Source organism: Polyodon spathula, chromosome 2 (assembly GCF_017654505.1).
Source record: "Polyodon spathula isolate WHYD16114869_AA chromosome 2, ASM1765450v1, whole genome shotgun sequence".
Taxonomy (NCBI): Eukaryota; Metazoa; Chordata; class Actinopteri; order Acipenseriformes; family Polyodontidae; genus Polyodon; species Polyodon spathula.
In genome coordinates, this window is record NC_054535.1 from 98,786,522 (window position 1) to 98,810,948 (window position 24,427).

A 24,427-nucleotide genomic window follows, 5' to 3' on the forward strand; every position below is an offset into this window, starting at 1 on the left:
GAGCTTAAGGCTTATTTAGGACTACTGAACTATTATAACAGGTTTTTACCTAACCTGTCAACACTGTTGGCTCCACTGCACAAATTGTTGAGAAAAGACACAAAATGGCAATGGAAAAAAGAGCAGGAGGCTGCTTTTGAGAAATCTAAAAAGCTCATGCAATCCACAGATATACTTGTGCATTACGACAGTGAGAAAGAGCTGATTCTGTCCTGTGACGCCTCCCCCTACGGGATAGGCGCAGTACTTTCACACCTCATGCCGGATGGGTGGGAGAGACCCATAGGTTTTATGTCAAGAACACTCACATCAGCTGAACGAAACTACTCTCAGCTTGATAAAGAGGGACTGGCTGTGATTTTCGGGGTGCAACGGTTTCACAAGTATCTCTATGGTAGAAAGTTCACCATATGCACAGATCATAAACCGCTTCTTTCACTCTTCAACGAAATGAAGGCTGTTCCACAGATGGTGTCACCGAGGATCCAGAGGTGGGCTGTGACACTGCGGGCGTATGAGTACGTGATAGTCTACAAGGCGGGTAAGGACCACGGCAACGCAGACGCCTTGAGTCGTGTGCCACTGCCGGACACTTCCCAATCCACAGGTCTGGAAGACAGGGTGCTGATGATGGAAGACATAGCGATGGTGACCGCAGAGGAGGTGAGAGTGTGGACAGGTAAAGATTCCATACTGTCTAGGGTGAGAGAGTACGTTTTAAGGGGGTGGCCACAGCAGGGGGAAGGAACAGATTTTACACCTTATTCTGCTAGGAAGACAGAATTGAGTGTGCAAGATGGTTGTGTCTTGTGGGGGGCACGTGTCATCATCCCACAGCGAGGACGACAGGCTGTGTTGGAACAGCTGCATCAGTGCCATCCAGGGGTTTCGCGCATGAAGGCTCTGGCCAGAAGTTATTTCTGGTGGCCCAAACTAGATGAGGAGATAGAGACACGGGTAAAGGCATGTAGCAAGTGTCAGGAACACCGGAAAGCACCAGCCACAGCCCCGCTACATCCCTGGGAGTGGCCAGACAGACCCTGGAAGCGATTACACATAGATTATGCAGGACCATTTATGGGGCAGATGTTTTTGATACTCATAGATGCTCATTCCAAATGGATGGATGTTTACCTGGTAACTTCAGCAACATCAGCTGTTACAATTGACTGTTTGCGAAAAAGTTTTAGCAATCAGGGATTACCAGAAATGGTAGTTTCTGATAACGGCACCTGTTTTGTCAGCTCAGAGTTCAAGGAATTCATGAACAAAAATGGCATTGTCCATGTTACATCAGCCCCGTTTCATGCGTCTTCCAACGGTCTCGCAGAACGAGCCGTTCAAATATTCAAGACGATGATGAAGAAAGCGGGAGAAGGAAGTATGTCAACTAAAGTGTCAAGGGTACTATTCAGCTATAGGTTAACACCTCAAACTACCACAGGACTCTCCCCAGCAGAGATGTTACTAGGGAGAAAACTTTGGTCTACGCTTGATTTAGTGCATCCCGATTTAAAGAGAAAAGTGGAACTTAAGCAGAATAAACAAAAGGAACACCACGACAAGCACACAAAGGGGAGGAGTTTTGGAGATGGAGACTCTGTGATGACAAGAAACTTCAGTTACGGTCCCAAGTGGATACCAGGAGTCATTGCAACAGTGACTGGTCCTGTATCTTTCAAGGTAATGCTGGGAGATGGCAGGATAGTACGCAGACACATAGATCAGATCCTGTCTAGACAACAGGACAACACCACTGGGTCAGAGGATATTGTGCAGGACACACCTGCAGAGGTTCTACAACCACCAGCTAGAGTAACCATGCTAGATGAACTTGTTCCAAACAATGCAGACACTGTCTCAGAGCAGCTTGCTTTGAAACCAGAGGAACAAACTGGGAGTTCCCCAAAGGTGGGCAGGGACAATCAAAGCATGGCACAAGCTGTGCATCGTTCCCAAAGAACTGTCAAAAAGCCTGGTTACCTGAAGGACTTTGACTTGTAAATAAAAAAATTAAAAAAAAAGTTTGAAATTCAATGTTTATGTACAGTTAAGGATGGACTATTGTGTGTAGTTGTTGTTACAGCAATAGTTCAGAGACATCTAGTGTATTAGTGTTACATTTTGTTTATAACTGTGTTTAAACTATTTCCAAATTTTTGAGAAGCTGAAATCTTAAGGGGAGGAGAATGTAGTAATGTGAATGTGTATGGATATAATGCAGTTCAAGTTATGCCACTAGGGGTCAGTAGCGCCCTACATACTTACCCTCTACCTAGGATACCGTGGGGTCGAAGATGTCCTTAGAAAACACTAATGTGTAGGTTTCAACAGAGATTGTTCTAATAAAGACACTGTGATTAAAGTTATACTCTTGCATCTTGGATCTCGGGTTATTACAATGATTGTATTTTTAGTAACACAAATAACAATAAAAAAACACACTACTATACTACATTTTGCTTACCGTTACTTTGTAATTTTGAAGTACATTTTTAGCAGAACATTCCGACACAAGTGACAAAATGCTTATAAAATTATAATAGTCACTACCACAGACCACATGAAATCGGGTTTGCATGGATTTCCATGTGAAATATCCCCAACTCACCCTATTAAAATACAACTTTCTGTGCTACATAAAACTAACATTTCAATTATGTATAGTAAATGCCATCAGTTATTGATAATCATGACTACACAGCAGACTTTCTTAAATTATATAATATATATATATATATATATATATATATATATATATATATATATATCGCTGCATTACTAAACTATAGCATTTGTTTGTTTACTTTTATTCAAAATAAAATCTGGAATTAGACGAAAATTCAAAACAAAACAACAAACGCTAACAGTTGATTACTCACGTTTACTTTCCCGTCACCTGCGTTGGAACAGCAATATATCAAAGATATCGTTTAGTTTATTTTTTGTTTGAACTCTATTCCCTCCGTTTTGTCGGGGTTTCCTTTTTCTTTCCTTGTACTCTGTAACAGCATCAATGTACCAAAAACACAAGTGTTACGGTATCTGAAGGCAGAACAAAACCATCCTTGAAAGAAAGAAAGAAAGAAAAAAAAATCAGACGTCCGACAGTGTCGACACCAAAGGAAATTGCGTTTTCCAATGGGCTGTATGACGGATTAAAGAATTCGGGGAAGCAGCCGGCTTTTCCAGACTATTGGCCGTGACAGGTCAGAGCACGACGTGGCACAAACCAGAATGCATTTCCTTTGAATTATTTCCCATACTCATTTATGTAGAATAGGGATACCACATCATGTAGCAGTGTTTGGATGCGGGAGATGGAGATGTAATTAATTTATGTGTAGTTTTCTTTTAGACAGATAAAAGTATCCTTACAAATGCAAATAACCTAATTAATATTAAAATACAGGATGGTGGCCAACATACTCTAAAGTGTCGGTATATCAGTTTTGAGGTAAACATTTAACGAACACCTTTTTTTTTTCTTTTTTAGCACTTTGTTAGAAAATCGAAACGATACACAAACAAAAATTAGGTGAGCACATATTTACACAATCAGTCCATTTAGGATTCAATCAGTTAAAAGAAAATGTATAATTGACAGGGAGTAACAGACAGTGATGTTCCTCCCAGGGAAAAACAATCGAAACCGGATCGAATATCACCATGAGCTACGCTGACCACAAGTTTCAAAAGATAACTGTTATGCTGGGTTTTTACTAATGACAGGAACCCTATGAAAACCAGCTGTTTTGTGCATGCGTCAGGCTCTGGAGAAACATTTATTTAAAAAGCGAAGTTTTATATTTGTCTTCTAACCATTAATCCTACATACATATGTTTCTAAAATGGGCTACAATTCCTGTCATTGCTTATTGTTCACTGCGCACCTTTTCTCCCACTAGCGCAATGAGTCACAAAAAATGCAAGTCAGTAGAGAAAGAGTTGTCATTTCGTTCCAGATGTTGTTTATCTTAGGTTTAACAGAAGCACGCATCTCATGCACTGTATTATGAATAAATAAATAAATAAATCTCGATTTTGTATTACTTGAAAAAGACGATCACATATGAAAGTGACAGTAAAATACACGCGCACGTTGCAGCATTCATTGTCTGTTTCTCCTTACTGTTTTAGTGTTAGAAATACGACTCTTTCAACATAAACTTTGAGTTCAAATATTTTAAGTGTGCAACACATCGTTTGCTGGAGTAAAAAGAAAGGCACATTAAGTCAATCTGGCTGTTAATTGATTTTTAAAAGTCAGCACAAATGCAATTTTTAAGGCAAGTCGTTTAGGTAGGAATATACGTAAGTACATACAGTGCCTATAGAAAGTCTACACCCCCTTTCAAAACGTTCACCTTTTGTTACCTTTATGGCCTGGAATATATATATATATATATATATATATATATATATATATATATATATATATATATATATATATATATATATTTCATTTATCTACACTTCTTACCCTACAACTTCCAAGTGAAAACAATATTCTAGAAATTTGTAGAAAATTTGTAGAAAATTAATTAAACATAAAAACTGAAATAGCTTGGTTGGATAAGTGTCCACCCCGCTTGTAATAGCAATCCTAAATGAGCTCAGATGTAACCAATCGCCTTCAAAATCATATCAAACGCTCAGTGACTATCTGACCTGAGGCAGGCATATCCCAGTGTTGGTTAGTTGGTGGTCGTCTTTGAATTGAAAGGGAAAATAATTGGCCATCTTCATACATTGTTTTTTCATACTCTTTACCCCCTTGTCTTGCACTTATATATTCTGATACTTTGTATTGAAGGGAATCATTTTTTCTCTCAGATAGTTTCCATCTTTTCACTGAAAGTCTTCGGTAGGTAGATGTTTAACTGATTCCGCGGAAATTTCTGCAGGGAGTGATATATGTTTGTGTTTGGATCCCGGTAACGCCGCTGGGAATGTAGCCTATGTTACTATGGTTACGGGGGTGGGGCGGGCGGTTAATAAAATGCAGCCTGTGCAGGGTATAGCGCCACGGTGAATTCGGAACGAGGAAAGGAGGTGACTCGTCCGGATATTCCCGGGGTACAAGGTTGCCGTCAGCCACTGGTCTCTGAGTGTGGTTAATGTTGTTGGTTGCAGACAACGTGTTGAATTGACTAAATTCCTATGGTATTGTTAAGCGTGCACACTGGTTATTTATGCTTTATATTGTTGTAATATTCCCGTGTGTGTTTTAGTGTTTGTTGTGGGGGAGCTGCGAGAGAGCGGGGCACTATTTTTATGGGGTCAGTGCTCCATGGGGGCATTGATCTAAACGAGGGATGCCCAATCCTGGTCCTGGAGTCTCTCCTGGTTTTTGTTCCAACCTTACACTAAATTGCTTAATTGGGCCAATTATGCTTCTAATAAGTGCTTGATTTGTCCAATTAAGTAATTTAGGGGACAGGTGGAACAAAAGCCAGGAGGACACCAGCCCTCCAGGACCAGGACTGGGCACACCTGCTCTAAACCAATCCATTTCTATATTAATTGGTGTTTGTGGTGTTTTTGTTTTGCACTTCACTGTAATATAGGTTTGAGCACTGTGTGTATTATTTTCTTTTGTTTTATGGATTTCTTTTATTACTTTTGTGTTAATTTCACAGGTGGGATTGGCTGGTGATCAAGGCTTTCTGGGCAGTGGAACCAATTATAATTTGGATTTTCCCTGCTCTTTCTCTCCTCCTTTTTGTGTGGGGAAATTAGTATTAACTAATAGTAGTTTGGAGCAGGATTGGGTGATATTGCCCTTTATAGCAGTTAATCAACCCGACTCGAACAGCAGCAATGTGGCACTGCCTGTAACTCTGGAAAGGGACATTGCCTAAGCAACACTGGTGTGGTTCGTTTCTTTGCACACTGCAGTACTGTTATTTATTGTCTTGTATTAGGGGTTGCCCATGTTGATTAAAGTACAGCCAATAATTTAAAAATACAATATAAAAAGTAATTCTGTTGTAAATAAATTAATTGCTCTTTTGAGCACCACCTGACTGAGTTTCTGGGCTTTCATTTACTTGAGGGGCTTGCGTGGGGAACATTGGGGTTCAAGAACTATATTGCAGAACTTGGTTCCAGAGGTGCTAACCCTCCAGTTTTAGTCAGCTGGTGTAGTCATCCACTTGAGATAATAAGCAGAGCCCTCCCCTCGCCACAGGAGTTATGACAGTACTTTGTCTGATGGCCTGAGCAAGAGGCTCCAATGAGATGGCAAACAAAGGGGAGAGCTCCATCTCCATCTCCATCTCCAACCGCAGTACATTAGTCTCTAGAGCTGTTTGTTACATTGTCTATTCATATTGTGAGGCAAAGGAAGTGCAGCTCCCTCTAATGAAACACTTGGTGACTTCTCATAAGGAACGTGGATTTATACCAGGTTTGGAATTAAGTTCTAAGAAATCTTTTAGCCCTGTGGATGAATGATGATTTTTTAAAACATTCTGTAATAAAAAGGTTTTGAAGTGCCACCTTGTGGCCCAGGTTGCACTAGGTGTAAAATTAAAAGAACATATAATTGGTGCAGTGTTGCTAGAATATCAGTTAGAATGAATAAATTTGAATATGTTTGGAGAAATAAACACACAGTTAATGCAGGAGTAAGTTTTGTGCCTGAGAAAAAAAGTAAAATGTTTGACTCCCAGATTTAATTTGCAATTTTTGTGAATTTCTGGAGAGATCTGGGTGCAGAAGATAAGAGGCTGCGGTACTATGAAAATACGGGATCAGAAGGTGCATTAAAGACTACCCCCCTTTCAAGAGTGAGCTATGCTGTGCGACAGACAGCTCAAGCCTAATTTGTTCACGGAATTCTGGGTCAAAGACATTAGGAGCACACACAGAGGCAGGAGATTTTAATATTTAAAACGAGAGTGACAAGACAGAATCTACCCTCGTAGTCGCCCCCATGTCTTTCCATGGTAATATTTAGTTTCCTTTCAGCTAAAATAATGGCCCCTTTTGTCTTAGTAGAGGCACACGAATGGGAAATCATTTTAAAATGTTTATTTTGAAATCGATGTACATCACTACATCTTAGGTGAGTTTCCTGTATAAGAGCAATAGCTACCAATTTACAGTTTAAAAACAAGGCATTTTTATGAGGTGGCATTTGGGACATCATCCGCCCACTGATATTCACATACATGACTACATACAATCTATACTGAGATACATTCACTATATACTGAAATGCATACACTGTACACTGAGATTACTTGCTCATACACACTGAGATCGGTCATCAGTCACGTGAGTTGTACTCTCCTCCCACATTTAAAAAAATTGCTTGCTGCACATCTGCCATTTTAAACATTACAGAAGAGACGATAGCATTTTCTATTTTTAATCATATTGAGAATCACATTTCAATAGATTACTCATATATAAAGAAAAATTGAAAAACTGCTTTAAAAGCACACTTACAGTTTCTGTCTGAACAGATGCTTTACATTTTGTAAACCAACAAGAGTTCCTGCTTCTACAGCTGCTTTATAGCCTTATCACAATCCGACGAATAAATTTGTTGGTAGGTGAAAGTCAAGACAATGTAATGAGCAGGGAACAAATTCAATATTTATTTTAGTTTTTAGTAATACGAAAATATCATCAATATATCTCTTCCACACTACAATATGTTGAATAAACTGACTGATTTCTGGATTCAGAATAAATAATTCCTCCAGATATCCAACAATAAATGAGCATAATTTGGAGCTAGAGGGGCACCCATGGCTGTGCCTTTAATTTGGAGAAAAAAATCAGATTGAAAAGCAAAATAATTTTTTGATAATACCTGCCAGTGCTAGGATACATGAATTAGAAGGTAAAATATCAAAATCTCTCCTTTAAGGAAATGCTCAAGAGCTTGCAAGCCACCTTCATGTGGAATATTCATGTAGCGAGACTCCACGTCAAAAGTAGCTAAAATAATCTCATCAAAAGGAACCCTTAAAGAATCAACTATATCAATCATATCCCCAGCATCTTGAACATATGAAGGAAGCCCACGGACAATAGGTCTAACAAAGAAATCAACAAAACTCGAACGTGTAGAAGTCAGCGGGTCTATACCCGCAACTATTGGGACACCTGGTGGATTAGTCATTTTTTAATAGATTTTAGCTAAAGTAAAAAAATCAGGAATTTTGGGAAATTTAACGATTAAATAATCATGTTCCTTCTTTGTAATTACACGTTTCCAAGAACTCTTGAAGTACTAATGTTATATCTTCCTTAAACAGTTTTGTAGGGTTGACTTCAAGTTCTTTATAAAAAGCACTGTTTGATTAATTGTCTATAAATCCCATGTGTACAGTCAACCCTATTTTGTACAACTATCCCACCTCCCTTATCTGCAGGCTTAATTATAATGGACTCATCAGGTTTTAAATCATGTACGGCTATACTATATCCTAGGTTAACCTTTCTTGTGTAAAGTAGCAGACAGGCTGAAAAATGTAATTTTACATAAGACCCACCATAGTTAACCAATTTGATGACTTAGGGCAGGTTTTTGTACGTATTGAAATTGTAAATATTAATTTCAAAGAGTGTTATGTACACATTTTAAAAACTAGGGACATTATTTGGGTTTGGTTTTGATGCGATTGGTTTGCGAATGTGTCCCCACAGACCAGCAACGGTTCAGTCTACAGAGCCAGAGGACTGTAAATACTGCAAAATTGAAATTTAATCCAAGAAAGAAAACGAAGAACTATTACCTACACCTAGCTCTGAATTTGAGTCTGAAAATGAGAAGTTCACCGTTCCACATACTGTATGGACTTACTGCTTAAATAAAGACAATGCTCCTGGTGAAACAGAAAACGTAGATTTCAAGGATCTTAAAGGGTCTGTTGAATTTGCGAACCTGAGTTACTTTCTAGAACTGAAGCTTGAACAGAAGTCGGATCCTCAAAATGCATCTACACCCACCAATCTTTCTCCCATCAGGATGGATATTACCACATTGAACTATGTGTCTAATACAGGCTAAAAGAGGAGCTTACGTTATAGGCTGAAAAATGTTATGGTGCAGTAAACCCAGACCAAGAATACTGCACATCTGTGACACACTTGCATTGACACTTACTGTACTATTACTGAGAAGCAGCTTTATAGTAAGTTTGGAGCAAATTCTAAATGACCCTGTTTATCCTTGCTGTGTTCAGCTTTACCTGTGATCCCCAATATTAACTTAAATACAGTGCATACTCCTGAGTATGCAATTATTTCCGTAGCCCTCGTGTTTTTAGTTGTGTACACAATGGCCTGTTAAAATGTTTTGCATAGTCCAATTGGGGGAAACGGGGGGTGGGGGGTGGTGATGGTTTGGGATGGACTTGATCTGGGATGACTCCAAATTTACCACTTCCTAAATGTGGCCAAATTCCAATCAACATTTGAAAGAATTAACCTGTATACATCAATGACTGCACCACCTTAAAGAATAAATAAAAAGGAACGTAACCAAAAAACTGTTTATGTATATTTTATTTACAATGTATCCCTTCGATAAGATTGTAAGCTTCATGAGGCTTGTAATGCCCAAAGACATTTACTGTACACACTATACAAAGGAACAACAATTTGGGCATAACCATACTTGGAAAAGCCTCTTTAAATTATACACAGCTTCATGAAATAATTATTTAAGGAAAAAATATAAATATTTTTTTCTTTCTTCTTTTATATGATACAGGTATACAATATAAATCAGGTTTCAACGTCCTTTCAGTGACCTACAAACACTAGAACATCCAAATATGTAGCAGCTTATGTCTTTAAAAAAAAAAAAAAAAAAAAAAAAAAAAAAAAAAAATGGCTATTTTGGCTATCAAGCCTTAATCTAGCCAAGTTTTCAACATTTAAATTATCCCATAATTCTACATACGGACAGTGGGGGGGAAAGAAAATAAAAATAAAAATAAATTCAAAACATTTTTATTTCAATACAATTGTCATGAAAATCTTTTATTATTTTATTTACAATATCAAATTATCTAATCTTTTTTGGCATAACTTGTTTATGCTATTTAAGTTAAATAGTGTAATTTAAAAAGTAAATTAGCCGAGTCATGCAATTTGCGCATGCAGTGATATTCTGGAATACAAAAGTTTTGAGAAGATGTAAATGAAAAGAATACATTTGACAAAAAACTTGCAAAACAACTTGAATAAAATAGACATAATTTGAGTGAAGGGACAGTACTGTTGCAGTGAAATTAAATTGTGTGAGTGACTGAATGAATCTGCCACTATTTCAGTTTTACCCTTAATACCTGGACCTCTGAATATTCCACAAAAAAGGTCCCTGACATTGAATGCGTTCACCCACGCAACGATTAAAAAAAAACAAAAAAACAAAACAAAAAAAAAAAAAAAAAACAGGTTTTACCATCGTTGCTTATGGAATTCTCACTCATTCCCATTTAAACTTCATTGTACCTTGGATTGCTTTTCTGAAAGCCTTGAGAGGAATAAGTTAAATTAAAAGGTTACCCTTCACTAGAAGCAAACATTAAGCTTAGACCATCAGGACATAGTACACAGGAAGATATGGAAGCATTAGTGAAGTATCAACTCAAAACCAGTTAACTGGCTAGCCATCTCTCAACCAACATTTCACATTATAAACAACATTTTGGGGGAAAAAAATGGTTTTCACATTGCTCTATCAAACTTTCTGCAGTCAAAAATAGATTTGTTCATATTTAATTCCTCATACATTTTACAACTGCAACCATACTAAAATGAACACAGCTATACTGTATACTGCTTAGAAAAAAAGTTTTTTTTCCCCAAATTAAAAAAAAGATGACAAAAAGATATAAGAATCTGTACAATTACCATTTAAGAACTAATCATTTTGTGAATGTTTCTGGTGGTAACAAGAAGTAGCCCAGCATGCTATGATTGACAGAGGTCTCTGTAGGCAGTGCATGATGACAAAAATAGATTTTAGACACTAAATTGCAGAAAGTACCTGTAAATGAATCTGCAATTCATCAAATAAATTAGATTATGAATTCTGTTCTCTAAAATAATAAACCAGTTATTGACACAAATGCAAAAGATTTAAAGCTCCCTTGGTACTGCAGAATAATATTAAGTACGTGGTCCAGCCAAAAAGGATTCCTGTAAAAATAACCATTTATAAAGCAATATATTTTCTCTACCATTGCAGTAAGGGGTTATGTTGCATAGCAGTTTTTAAACATGACTTTTTATGACAAATGTTTAAAAATATATTAAGCCCCTGACATTGCAACAGAATAATGAATGTATTTGCCTGTTCTATAAATAAATAAATAAACAAGGCAATATTGCAGCTGGTAACATGCTAAGATATTGAAATGGTTTACAGGTTTAAGCATTTGTCCTTACCTCAAACATTTGATGGTTATGTTTGGGGGGGGGGGGGTGTTGTCCTGACAACATGAAATGTTTTTGTTATGCGTTTGATAACATTTGCAACTGTGAAGGTACTAGACATGATTACAGTACACATATATGTATACAATTACTGACATTGCAGGGACTGCTTGCTCCTAAAACGGGATGTTTGTTTTTTGGTGTTGAATGGAGATTTCTTGACAAGATTATGTTTTGAATCTTCCTGTACCCACAGAACACTATGTGTTGCAATATGGCACTTGTTGAATACAATTCTCTTTAAATACAATTCGTCTGCAGTGGCAAAGACAAATCTGTTCAGTTACAAAGCAAAGTTATGCATTGCATATACTGCAAATCAGGTCAGGAACTAAAGTACACTGCTGTGTACAAAATACTGTTGCTTCAAAATTTGGTACATTTTGCTTTCTACTGCAGTCCCTTTAGTTTCCAGACAACAGTAATAAATGCACTGAATCTAGATTCATTTTGAGAAACATAAGCAGTCCTTGATGTTTCTGGTCACCTGTCTGGACTCATGTATGCCATAATCAACTGTGTTGCACTTTATAAAATACTTAAATTACAATTACACCATTTACAACAATTCATTAAATTGTATTGCAGCTTTGAAAAACCAAAAAAAAAGTGGTAAGAAAAAAAATGTAGTGAAAACACATATGCTCTGGCTTATTCTTCCTTGATCAAAAACTTTGGAAAACCTGGAAATGTTTTACTCAAAATAGTCAATATTAATTTTACAACTGTTATATAGTTTGTAAATAATTACCCAGGCCTTGGATATTTCTGCCTTTTCCTTACGAGATAGCTAAAAAACACACAGTAGTGTTACAGATCACAAAAAGAAATATCATTAAAATATGTTTTAGCCATTTTATACTGAATTTTTTTTTTTTTTTTTCAAAATCCCTATTAATTAACATATTTAGGTAAGGATTAATTGTATATGTTCAGTGCTCAGTTCATACGTGATAATCTGCTTCAGCATTTGGTAACTGTGGTGACAAACAAAAAGCCACTCTATGGGTTAACAGGAGTTAAATCCCTATTTTGTTCAAGACATTGTCTTTAGTTGACCAGTTCTCTGCCAAAGGGTATCAGACAGGAATGAGACAGTCCTTTGTCTGCAGGTGTGGCTATTCGCTAGTTGACACAGGTTTTGTGAGTAAAATGCGTGAGAAGACAGAAGGATGGATCAGAACTCAGATTGGGGCATCTACTGCTACTTGCTTTGGTGGTGTGGTTAAGATGGACTCAGCCTCCTCATACATCTGCCACAAAGAAAACAATATTTGTGTCAGCTCCAGAGTAATAGTTCTCTCAAAGTCCTATCAAATTCAAAAATGTATTTAAAATGTAACATTTATTAGAATAGGCTTTATAGAAAACTACCATAGCAGATGAAAACTATCAAATGTATTGTACAAAAGTGTAACCAACGTAGTTCTATAGTACTCAAAATATAAAAATAATAATTCTTGGTGAACAGTTTTTAGTTTTAAAAAAAAAAAAAAAAAAAAAAAAAAAAAAAAAAGTTACCGGAGTGAACTGGACATCCTGAAAGAGCTCTTGAATAAACCGTCGAGATAGCAGACGAAACATGCAGTGTGCAAGCAGGTGTGAAACTTCAGAATACAGGCAAATGTCATCAAATGCATAAGGAAACTTTTCCTTAATTCTGCAAAAAAAAAAAAAGGTGGTGGTCAAGGCACATAACATTACCTGATTTTTCATAAAAAAAATAAAGATTTCTAACCTGCAATAACTGTCCTGTTTCACATACTAAATCAAACAATAATCCAGGCCTAAGAAAAGTAGTTTAAAAACAGACCTGGGACATGGAAGTCTTAGGTTTATAAAAACTGAAACCTCACGACAAGAATAGCGGACACAAACCAAGATTACTTGAACCAGTAACATCCTGTGAGCAGGGAAGGAATGCTGCTAGATATTATCTATCTAATGAACTATTCCAACACCACTACAGTTTAGGATTGTTTTTTTATACAGACAATAAATACCTTCCTTAAAAAGCAGACAAGTACTGAAAGAGTATGTAATTTCAACTACTACAAGGAATAACACAAATCTGTTGCTTGCCATAATTATCGTTATTATTCAGATTTTTTTTTTTTTTAAGCTTAAGTCGAAGGATACGTGGAATGCATGTTAGAGTTGTATGCAACATACTCTGGGTGTGCATAGACAGTAACTGGACAAGTAAGGAGAGTTAATTTATTTGAGCATTTAACTGCTTCTAAAGACATTGATCTTGTCATCAGATGATGGCAATCACTCATTTTTACAAATTTGATTAAAACCCATCTTACGTGAGGAGACCAGTTTCATGTCCCTTGGTTCCCACCGAGCTGCTCAGATTAACAACCAAACGTAAGACTTCTTTGCGCAGCAGCACACGGCTTGCAGGGGCGTCCTCAGGGACGGACTTTCCTCCTTTATTAAAACAAACAAATACAAAAATACATAAATAAAATGATAATTTACACCCATATAAGTCAATAATTCTAAAATCGAGGATACCTGGTGAAACGAACAAGAGCGCTACCTCAAGTGATTTATCAATATCATCAGAAACCACAGCTAAAATTAACACCTTATTTGTACAGTGTTGGTGCATATTATTTGATACAGTACAGGGCGACATAACAGACACTGTAGAAATTGTAAAACAAATTTATTTTTCAACAATTCATTTTAAAAACTTAAAAAAAAAAAAAAAAAAAAAAAAAAAAAAAAAGATATATATATTAGGGGCGTCAGTTTAACCTGAAAACTGAAATCGATAATTGAGCCCACAATATCAAATCGATCGATAAAAAATCAATATTTAGAGTTATTTTTGTTTTACCTACAATACAAAATAAGACACCTCTATATTATACTCTTACAATGTTTTAGTATCTTCACAACCCTTCATGTTTAGAAAAACATCTGCATCTCCCCGCGACGGGTGATGGCAACTGGATGACGGTCAAAAGTCAAACTAAAATAAAAATGCGTTATAAAGGAAGTGTGTACATATGGTCACCCAGGTACACAAAATATAAACTTCCAAATGAAAAAATATGCAAGTTAATGCACAGTAAGTTACTTACTGTGTGTTGTCCTTAGGAAATATCCAACTAGCTCACAGAATTTTAAGTCCAAAAAGAAACAAAAACTATGTATATCCAATCCAGTGTCCATTCAAACGTATGTGTTTTAAATGTTGTTTGCAAGGAACACAAGCCTGTCGACCTACTCTGGATCCATGGCTGCTTGCTTTTTATTTACAATGTTTCCTGCTGTCAAAAAGACACGTTCAGTCACACACAGGTATTTTTTGGCCAGTTGAGCAAGGTGTGGGTATTTCAGGCCTGATTTTTTCCACCATTCGTGTGGATTGCTATCTGCTGAGAGTGGTGTCTCCTTGACATTGCACGCCATCTCCTGCATTAGTTGTATTTCGAAATTCTGTTTCTTCTTGCCCGCAGGTGTAAGTGTCCCCAAACGGGTCACCCATTGCAGTCAGCACAGTTTTTTCTGCTAGCTTCTTTATTTTCAGAACTGCCACATTCCTTTACCAACCGAGGTTCATTTACAAAACACTATCACGTCTGTTTGAATTTCTTCTGTACATGACGCTTTTCTTGTTCAGATAAATGTATCAAATCGGTGAAAGCGTGGGTCAAAGAATGACGTTTTGTTCAAAAACATTAATGTCGATTGTCGTTCTTCTTTGTCGTACCTCAAACTCAGATCACTGTAGATTTTGTTTTTCATCTCCTTTATTACAGGAATTTCAGATGATGCAAAGTTTTTAACTTGATTGATCAGGATATGCTGAAGAGGTAAAACAGCCGAAGCTATGGGGTATGTGTCTGTTGATAATGCAGTGGTTGCCGTTTTGAATGGTTTCAGAGAGTCACAGATACTTTTAACAAACATCCATTCGTTAATTGTTAACTCCAGATGCGAGAGCTTTTTTTCAAAGATTACAGCGGCCACCGCAGCCTGTTGTTCTGATGCTCGGCAAATCATGTCGTAGGTGCTGTTCCAGCATGTAACACAGTCATTGATTAAACTGTCATTTTTTTAAGCCAAGCAACTTTTGCTTATCCTCCAGAAGACACTTGTCAGTTGGTGATCTACTGAAATGTGCAGCCGAATGATTAAGTCGGGTAAGTGTTCGTTCGATCGGTTCAGGATTCAGTCCCTTCCGTACAGCAATGCTAATTGTGTGAGCCACACACGGGATGTTTATCAAATTGAGATATCTTTCTATTGCGTTGACGTAGTTCAGTGCATTATCAGTAGTGACAGCAATTACAGAATTACACGTATATTAATATCATCCAGAATTTCTGAAATACACTCTGCAACATTTTCTGCTGCCTGACTTCCTCGAAGCTCTCTGGTTTGCAGAACAAAATCTTGCAGTTACCAAGAATTGGCAATGCAATGTGATGTTACGGTAACATACGCATCGGTGGCTAAGGAGGTCCAACATCTGTAGTTAAAGCAATGTCCTTACAATCATGCAGTATTTGTTTTACATTTGCACAAGTGGTATCATACAGTTTAACTATGTTCCTTGAAATTGTTGTGCGACTCGGAATTTGGTATCTCGACTCATTTCACTGCAAAACTCCCTGAAACCATCACCCTTGACAATGCTGATGGGTCTCATATCTTTGCAGATGAATTTTACAGAGATTTCGTAATTGCTTCACTTCGTTGACTGGGTAATGCAGCAGCAGAGGTTTGTTGAAAAAACGCTGTCATTCGTGGCTGTTTAGGAAACCCAGCCGTTTCTGATCCCTCCTCCTTACCGTGTATTTTGCTGCACTCTGTTTTTCCAAATAGCTTCGTTGTTGTTCATTGTATTTGAATTGTAGGGGATTTCGCGTTTGCATAATTTACATACAACATTTTTTTTAATTTTCAATCTGTCCTCCAATCGTCCAAAATCCAAGATGATACCAGTATTTGCTTTTCATACTGGGTGGTGTAACAACTGTCCGCTCAGAAGCAGTTCTACCCACCGTGTTATCACTTTTGTCAGACATCTTTCAATTCTGAAAACGAACGGGAAGACAAATGTCGGGTGTTTAAAGTAGCCATCTTGGTGGCGTCCTATAATTTAAATGCCAAGATAGGAAGTTCGGTGCAACATTTAGTTTATAAATTCCAGAAACGTAATAAACTTTGCCATTATCGATGATCCAGTTTTATTATCGATTATCGTAATAAGGAGGAAAATCGATAAAAATATCGATTTTCGATTTTATCGTTGCAGCCCTATATATATATATATATATATATATATATATATATATATATATATATATATATATATATATATATATATATATATATATAAAGTGCCTATAGAAAGTCTACACCCCCTTCAAAATTGTCGCCTTTTGTTGTTTTATAGCCTGGAATTAAAATGCATTAACATAGTTTTTTTTGTCATTTATCTACACATCATACCCCACAACTTCCTATTGAAACAAATATTCTAGAAATTTGTAGAAAATGAATTAAAAATAAAAACTAAAATAGCTTGGTTGGATAAGTGTCCACCCCCCTTGTAATAGCAATCCAAAATTACCTCAGGAGTAACCAATCACCTTGGCCTCCACCGGAGTTAAACTGTAGTGATTCACATGATTTCAGGATAAATTCAGCAGTTTCTGTAGGTTTCCTCTGCTGGGTAGTGCATTTCAAAACAAAGACTCAACCATGCGCACCAAGCCGCTTTCAAAAAAACTCTGGGAAAAAGCTTCTGAAAGGCATAGATCAGGGGATGGGTATAAAAAAATATCAAAGGCCTTGAATATCCCTTGGAGCATGGTCAAGACGATTATTAAGAAGTGGAAGATGTATGGCACCACCAAGACCCTGCCTTGATCAGGCCGACCCTCCAAACTGGATGACCGAGCAAGAAGGAGACTGATCAGAGAGGCTACCAAGAGGCCAATTACAACTTTGCAAGAGCTACAGACTTTTATGGCCAAGACTGGTCAAAGTGTGCATGTGACAACACTATCCCAAGCACTCCACAAATCTGGCCTGTATTTTACTCGAGAAAGCCCACCCTGAATCCTGTTTGAAGTATACAAAAAAAGCACTCCGGAGATTCTGTAGCCATGTTGCAAAAAAGTTTTGTGGTCTGATGAAACTGAAATGGAACTTTTTGGCCTAAATGCAAAGCGTTATGTTTGGCGCAAACCCAACACAGCGCATCACCCAAAGAACACCATCCCTACTGTGAAGCACAGTGGTGGCAGCATCATGTTATGGTGATGCTTCTCATCGGCAGGGACTGGGGCACTTGTCAGGATAGAAGAAGTGGTGTTGGATAATTTCCTTGTCACTCAAGAGCGTACTGTGAGGGTCTATACTGCCTAACATCCCAGAGAGGGCATGTGGCTGAGGCAATTTCTTGCTAAATGTAAGTCCCTTATTATTTTTCTAAGAGTACTTGTATTATGTTGCTCTTCCATAAATTTTTCCCTGTCTTCTGTAGATAAACCTTAAATCTGCAGGCCGTTGTTTGTTTTGGTATTCACTGTTGTGCTGCATTCATGTACTGTTGGTAGAGTTTGCTTTTAAAAATTATCTTCCTTATTATACACAGGCAATCTTATTATACACGGGTCTTGTGCCGCCACCACCATGTATAAGACAACTATAAAACAAAGAAGTTCATACAAAATTGCTGTTCACTAAGGACAGGAGGAATTGCAATACTATTAAATATGGCCTAGGGGGGACTGGGTGTTACCAGAGGGAGTCTATGGAGAAACCTCCATAGAAAATGGTAAAAGAATTGTAGTGAGTGTGTACAATTCAATAAAACGAGTTTGTGTCAGTTCTAAGCTATGTGTTGAGTGCATCATTATAGTCAGAACGTGACATTCACCACATATTCACAATAACAAAAAAAATCACGGCTGCAAAATTAGTTAGTAACAAATAATGTATTATTTTCTTTACCTTTACCAAGTACAAGCTCTATACTCTGTGTGCTGCTTGCTGAGCCCTGGGATACTGCATCACTACATCCTGAAACTCCAGACAATGTGGACTGTGGCGTCACCTCCAGGTGATTGTGAATGGTCTGCCCACACCAGTCTGAATATGGAATGTCACGGAAATCTAAAGCAAAAGCAAACAATATTGAAAAGCACAAAAAAGGAATGATACACCCTATGTGATAAAGCAATTATTGTTAAATAACAATCTGGGCATAATTTAGGACATCAGCTTTTTAAACACCGAGACTAAAGAGTAAACACACAGAGTATGCAAAACTGATACTTGAATTACAAGGAATGATGGTTCGAGACAAAAAATACAGCGTTAATGTAATGTTAATAGATGGCCAATCTGATCACAAGTTCCTAAGAGGGTAACATTTTATGTCAAAAATACTCCAAAAACTGCTTGTTTTATCTGATATTCTACCATGTTCCAGGTTGTTTTCGGAAAATTATCCCAATCCACTGCAGTAACATTGTCCGTGGTAATAGACTTGGCCAACTTAGTAACTTGCATTCTACCAGCTATTCAACAGAAGCTTGCTTTGTGTTTTGTCCTGCAGGACCCCTTTGTAAACCAAAAATGGGTTATCCTGGACAGTAAGATTTTTATTTGGTTCTTAATTTGACAAGTCCAACACTAATCTGCTTCCCCTATAACAAGACAAACCAGTTACCTGTACGGATTAAAGTAGAGTTGATCTGGTTATTGGTCTGACAGCCCAGTACCTGGACGCCAACACAGTAAAGGCAGTTTTCATCTGTGTGCTCCTGCAGTCCTGTGTCCTCTGTGTTATCCAACAGATGTGTTGGGTCAGAGCGACTGTTCATAAGCTCTGTAATGCTGATCTGCTGCCTCAGTACCAGTACAGGGTTTCGCATAGAATCCCCAGAGGCTGAAACATGATTATATATTACCACATTAACAGAATAGCCAACTTAAGAATGGAGCATACTTGCATAGTCATTTAAGTTAGAAAACAAAACAAGAACACCATTTAGTTATATACTGAGAGGCATTTATATGCACAAACACACACATTTTTTTTTTAAACTTGTTCAAGACAAACATTTACAAATATGTATTGTGAATAAATGATCTGAAAACGCTTTAGTTTTTGCTGTCAATTTTACAAAACATATACATAACACACACAGTTATATTTGTAATTAATTTAGAACAATTTATAGATTTTATTTGTCACTTTGACATTATGGACTTTTTTGTGTTGATCAGTGGCAAAAACTCCTAATTAAATCCATTTTGATTCCATGTTGTAACACAGTAAAATGTGGAAAACTCCAAGGGGGGTGAATACTTTTGAGAGCCACTGTATGCTTTTAATGATTCTGTAACACAACAGAACTCATAGGTTTTACCATCTGAATCACCAAAGAAGAAATTTGCCGAGCGCTCTTCAGCAGGTGGGCTTGTCTTCTGTTGAAAGTATGGAGTTTCTTTTACCTGTAACATTGTAAACACACATCTAGTCAAACCTTCCAAAAACGTGTTCAACATTCTACTGCTTTCCTGTTTAGATAATGTTCGAATTTTGCAGTTGGAGCAGTCCACAGCAAGTTAAGTGCTGTCATCTGATGGATGACTACTGATAAATAGGCTAATTTACAAATCAAGCATCAATCTTTGTCCAGAGTTAATGGTGGGGATTGAGAATAATATACCCATTAACACTGTTTAAAATAGATGGCATTAGACTTTTCCTTCTGTTAAAAAGGCATACATTTGTGAATGCCACACTTTATCAAAATAAGTTATTTTAACCCCCCCCCCCCATCATTTTTGATGTTGCAAAATGTGTGGTATGTTTTTTTCACCATAATGATTGTTGAAAGGCTTATGAAACAAAGGCTACAGCTAGTGAAAATCAGAAGCCCGAATTATAAAATAGTTACACAGATAGGAAACTTAACATGGTACAATTGTGCACACAGTGACTGAAGGGGATATATAAATATCAAGAAGAGACTGCAATTTGTGAGCAATCTGATGTTGGTACCTGAAACATTTCATTGATATTCATAGGAAGTGCTAAGCCAATGTAATCATCAGAGCAACCATAAGTGGCATTCGAGACCATTGAACGCACAGAGGAGGAGCGCTGCAGTGTATTTTGATTGATCGGACTTAGTAAGTCTTCTTTATCCAGTGATGCAAAGCTTAGGGCTTTCATAAACCTACACAGGAGTAGAAAATGCATGCATTAGAATGTTTATCAAAGAACAATTTCACAGAGAGAAAAACAATTTCTATGCCACAATCACAGTAGGCAGCTTCTAACACTCAAACTGCAGTTTTATACACAAGTGTGTATAGTGTATCAATTTACAACGATTCTTTCTATCTATTAAAAGCAAGTTCATATCAACATCTATAATTTACGGTAACTTCTCTATTTTCAATGCAAAATAAATTGATTGTTTTGCACTGGATGTTGTTCCGCTGCGGACAAACTCCTGGAATAGGGATGTGCAGGAGGGTTTTTCCCAGTGAAACTTGCCTAAAACAAGTTTTGCTAAGTTAAAAGTACAAACAATCCACGAAGGAGCAACGCACCGCGGGAGGAGATGGTTCACGGCTGTGCCATAATGAGAAGTACAGTCAAACCTCTTTAGTAAGAACCTGAAGGGACCACCAGAAACAGTTCTGATTTGTTTGTTTCATTAAAATAAGGTTTGTTTCATTAAAAGAATTGGCTAATTGGTTATACAGGGGATGTTCTTAATAAAGAGGTTCTACTGTATTTGCATTACACCGTGTAACAAATTATTATTTTTTTTTTGGTTCCTGGGTAGTAAGTGTTATTTCCTAATTGCTTATGCCTCAAAAGTATAGAAAATGGCTATTATTCCCCACAAACTTTGCTTTTGTGACCAGGACAGTGACATTTTGAAATGTACCTATTTCCAATGAGAAAATGGGCGAATGTGTCTTTTCGTTCACAAAGTCAGAAAAAAACAACATGAATCCAAATTAACATGTATTTATACTAAAGTAATACAAAAATGACTACAAAAGATTTAGAAGTGAGTAGTTCTTTGGGATTTACGATTATACTGTAAATCACTTTCACGAATCAGCCCCCAGATGTAGTCTCCCATCATGTTCTCATTATACTGTCCTTGGTAGCGTTGTTCAAAGTCCAGTATATCCTGGTGGAAGCACTCGCCTTGCTCCTCCGAGTACGCTCCCATGCTCTCCTTGAATTTATCAAGATGAGCATCAAGGATATGGACTGTGAGGGACATCCTACAGCCCATTGTGCTGTAGTTCTTCTTCAGAGTCTCAACCAGCTCCACATAGTTTTCGGCCTTGTGATTGCCCAGGAAGCCCCGAACCACTGCGACAAAGCTGTTCCAAGCCGCTCTCTTCATAAGCAATTAGGAAATAACACTTACTACCCAGGAAAAAAAATTGTGTTACATAGTGTTATTAGTACTAGATTAAGTCCGGTTATTGTACAGGACAGAATTTAACCTACTTGTATGACTTACGCAAATTAAAAGTATTTTTCTTGGAACGTTGAAAATACAAAACAACAAAAAAAAAGTAGTTGGAAATTTACATTTAGGCTGCCGTTATCTCAAATTAACATAACTGCTTACTAGGACAAAATAAAATAATAGCTGGTAAAATCAGTTTATGAATAGACACCCCCCCATTCCTGCTCTGCCCAGTCCCACACCATGCCCGTGCTACTGAGGACAGTTTTACCTCAGAATTGTGGAATTTAGAACACCGGCAATGGCAACTCGCTAATAAGAGAATATGACTAGAGTATGCAAACTAATTTTTTTAGCACAAAGGCTACATAATTTAATCTCAGAGTAGCCAGTCTTGCATATAAGCAGCATCGTGTCGCACGCAGTGACTTTGGATACTCCTTACAAAGCCTACCAGCTTTGACAACTTCCTCAGCATGTGAGAAGAACTGAAAATATCTCACTATCCATCCTACCCTTAACACCAACCTTGTGTTAAAAATGGGAAGGACGAGAAACACATCTTCCTCTATTACTGTAACATGAGCACAATACTACTTCAAAATGGTAGGTGGAAATAAGGGAACACCACAACAAAAGTACACATTGTACGTTACCTGCGAGGTGTCAGCCTAGAGTCCAAACTCCCAGTTTTCATGGTGATGGTGTCTGTAAAAAGAACATCCTTTGCTGGAGATGCCAGGGCCTCTGAATGGGAGAGAGAGGCATGCATTCGTTGTTGCTGCAGACGCTTCAGTGTGGCATAGCCAAAGGCATCCCTTGTGTACATGAAATTGTAGTCAGCTAAGTTCTTTATTGTAGTGACCGATGGAGCCTTCAAGGACTGGGCCCTTCTGGGCAGAGTGTGTGAGGACCCTGGGGGCACCAGGGACACAGAGTTTGACTTTGACAGAGGCAGGTGGTTAGACTGGGGAGTAAGAGTGTGGAGGGTCTTTATAGTTTTGGTACTCACCACTGTGTTTAGGCTCACACAGTCAGTGTCAATGGTGGATGTATCCACCCCACCCACTGTCTCACGTGAAGGGCTAGAGCTCATTGAACTAATGCCACTGGTGGTGGTGTCCGTGTTAAAGCTTTGGCTGCGGCTTTTGAACTGACTGCTGGTGGAGCCATCCCCCACTAGCCTCTCCCTGCTGGTGTGTTCTCTGTGGTTCTCATTCCCCAGACCCTTTGGAAGCTTAAGGTCAGGCTCTCCGATGCTTGGGGTGCTACCCCTGTCCTCGGAGGCTTTGCTTCCAACAAAAGAGGTTTTTAAGCTCACTGTGGGACTACTTGGGCTGCGGCTCCCGTTAAAAACTGGAGTAAAGAAGAAGTCCCCTTGTGTGAAACTGGAAGGCTCTGTAACGGTACGATTACGTCTCAGACCAGGCTTTGGTTCCACCGGCACCTTCCCTCCCTTGGGGTCACTACTGCTGCGCAGCTTCTTGCTGGGCAGTGTAAGAGAGTTGAGGAATCGGTTTCTGACAAAACGTGTGGAGGCGAGGATGGTAAAAGGGCTGCGGTCCTTCAGAGATTTGGGTCTCATGTAAATTGGCTGATCCTCTGTGAGATCCACACCGTCACACTTGTCATCATCCAAAATATACATACCTGAAATAAGAAAAAACATCATCTTGCAGTCCCCCCCAATTTTGGTACAGTTATGCAAGATACAACAACAGCCACTATGATTTTGGTAGAAATACTTGCTTTGCAAAGGTGCATCTTAACATTAGGAGACAGGACATAACAGATTTTAAATGATTTATGCGTGACCTAAACAAAAACAGTAAAGTGAACACCCATGTCTCTTGGATGAAAATAGCACTAATACTAAAACAACGGGACGTCCTGTCACTGCTGGAGATAGGGACTATTGGTCAAGCTGCTTACTTGGCTGTGTGGATTCGTTCTCGCTGTTGTGTCGGGAGCTGGCGGACTCTGAATTTAGACTAAGTGTACTTGGTACGGACAAAAGCTCACTGCAGAGTTGCTCCATGTCATCTGGAACCACCGGCCATGGATGCCTGCGGCTGTGCCGGACTGCATCCCAGCTGTGCTGCTTCAAGATGTCACAGCCTTGTTTAGTTTTAGAGATCAGACCAAGGACATACAGACAGGTTCTAAGAAATAATTAAACAAACAAGCAAAAAAAGATTAAACATTTAAAACAAGTTCTTCCCTGTGAGGAACACTTTATATTGGCAGTTGCAACCAAAATTACTGTCAATGGTTTCCAAATAGTTTTGTTGCCATATTTGACTACATTCATTTCGTGGTTACATGTAAAGTACAGTCCCCCACTCTCTTTAATTAACTACTTATTTAGAGAAAAATACTGCCAATGCCCTCTATAAAAATACAAGATAATTTTAATAAATAAAATATATATATATATATATATATATATATATATATATATATAT

At 37.8% G+C, this 24,427-nt stretch overlaps 2 protein-coding genes across 2 annotated transcripts in view; both read right to left on the reverse strand.

Annotated features, from left to right (window-relative positions):
• LOC121327294 (leukemia inhibitory factor receptor-like) overlaps positions 1-3,127 on the reverse strand; it is a 56,812-nt gene extending 53,685 nt beyond the window's left edge. Inside the window, exon 1 of the mRNA XM_041271238.1 lies at positions 2,883-3,127. The gene's annotated coding sequence lies outside the window, so the exon portion shown is untranslated. The remainder of the gene's footprint in view (positions 1-2,882) is intronic.
• A 6,370-nt stretch (positions 3,128-9,497) lies between these two features.
• Positions 9,498-24,427, reverse strand: part of LOC121304929 (rapamycin-insensitive companion of mTOR-like) — a 79,231-nt gene continuing 64,301 nt past the window's right edge. The window contains exons 30-38 of the mRNA XM_041236371.1: positions 23,895-24,124; positions 22,619-23,612; positions 20,519-20,696; positions 19,881-19,965; positions 19,178-19,396; positions 18,457-18,618; positions 13,782-13,905; positions 12,991-13,129; positions 9,498-12,722 (exon numbers count right to left, since the gene is read on the reverse strand). Coding sequence (XP_041092305.1) covers positions 12,654-12,722; positions 12,991-13,129; positions 13,782-13,905; positions 18,457-18,618; positions 19,178-19,396; positions 19,881-19,965; positions 20,519-20,696; positions 22,619-23,612; positions 23,895-24,124 — 2,200 coding nt within the window. The 3' untranslated portion in view covers positions 9,498-12,653. The remainder of the gene's footprint in view (positions 12,723-12,990; positions 13,130-13,781; positions 13,906-18,456; positions 18,619-19,177; positions 19,397-19,880; positions 19,966-20,518; positions 20,697-22,618; positions 23,613-23,894; positions 24,125-24,427) is intronic.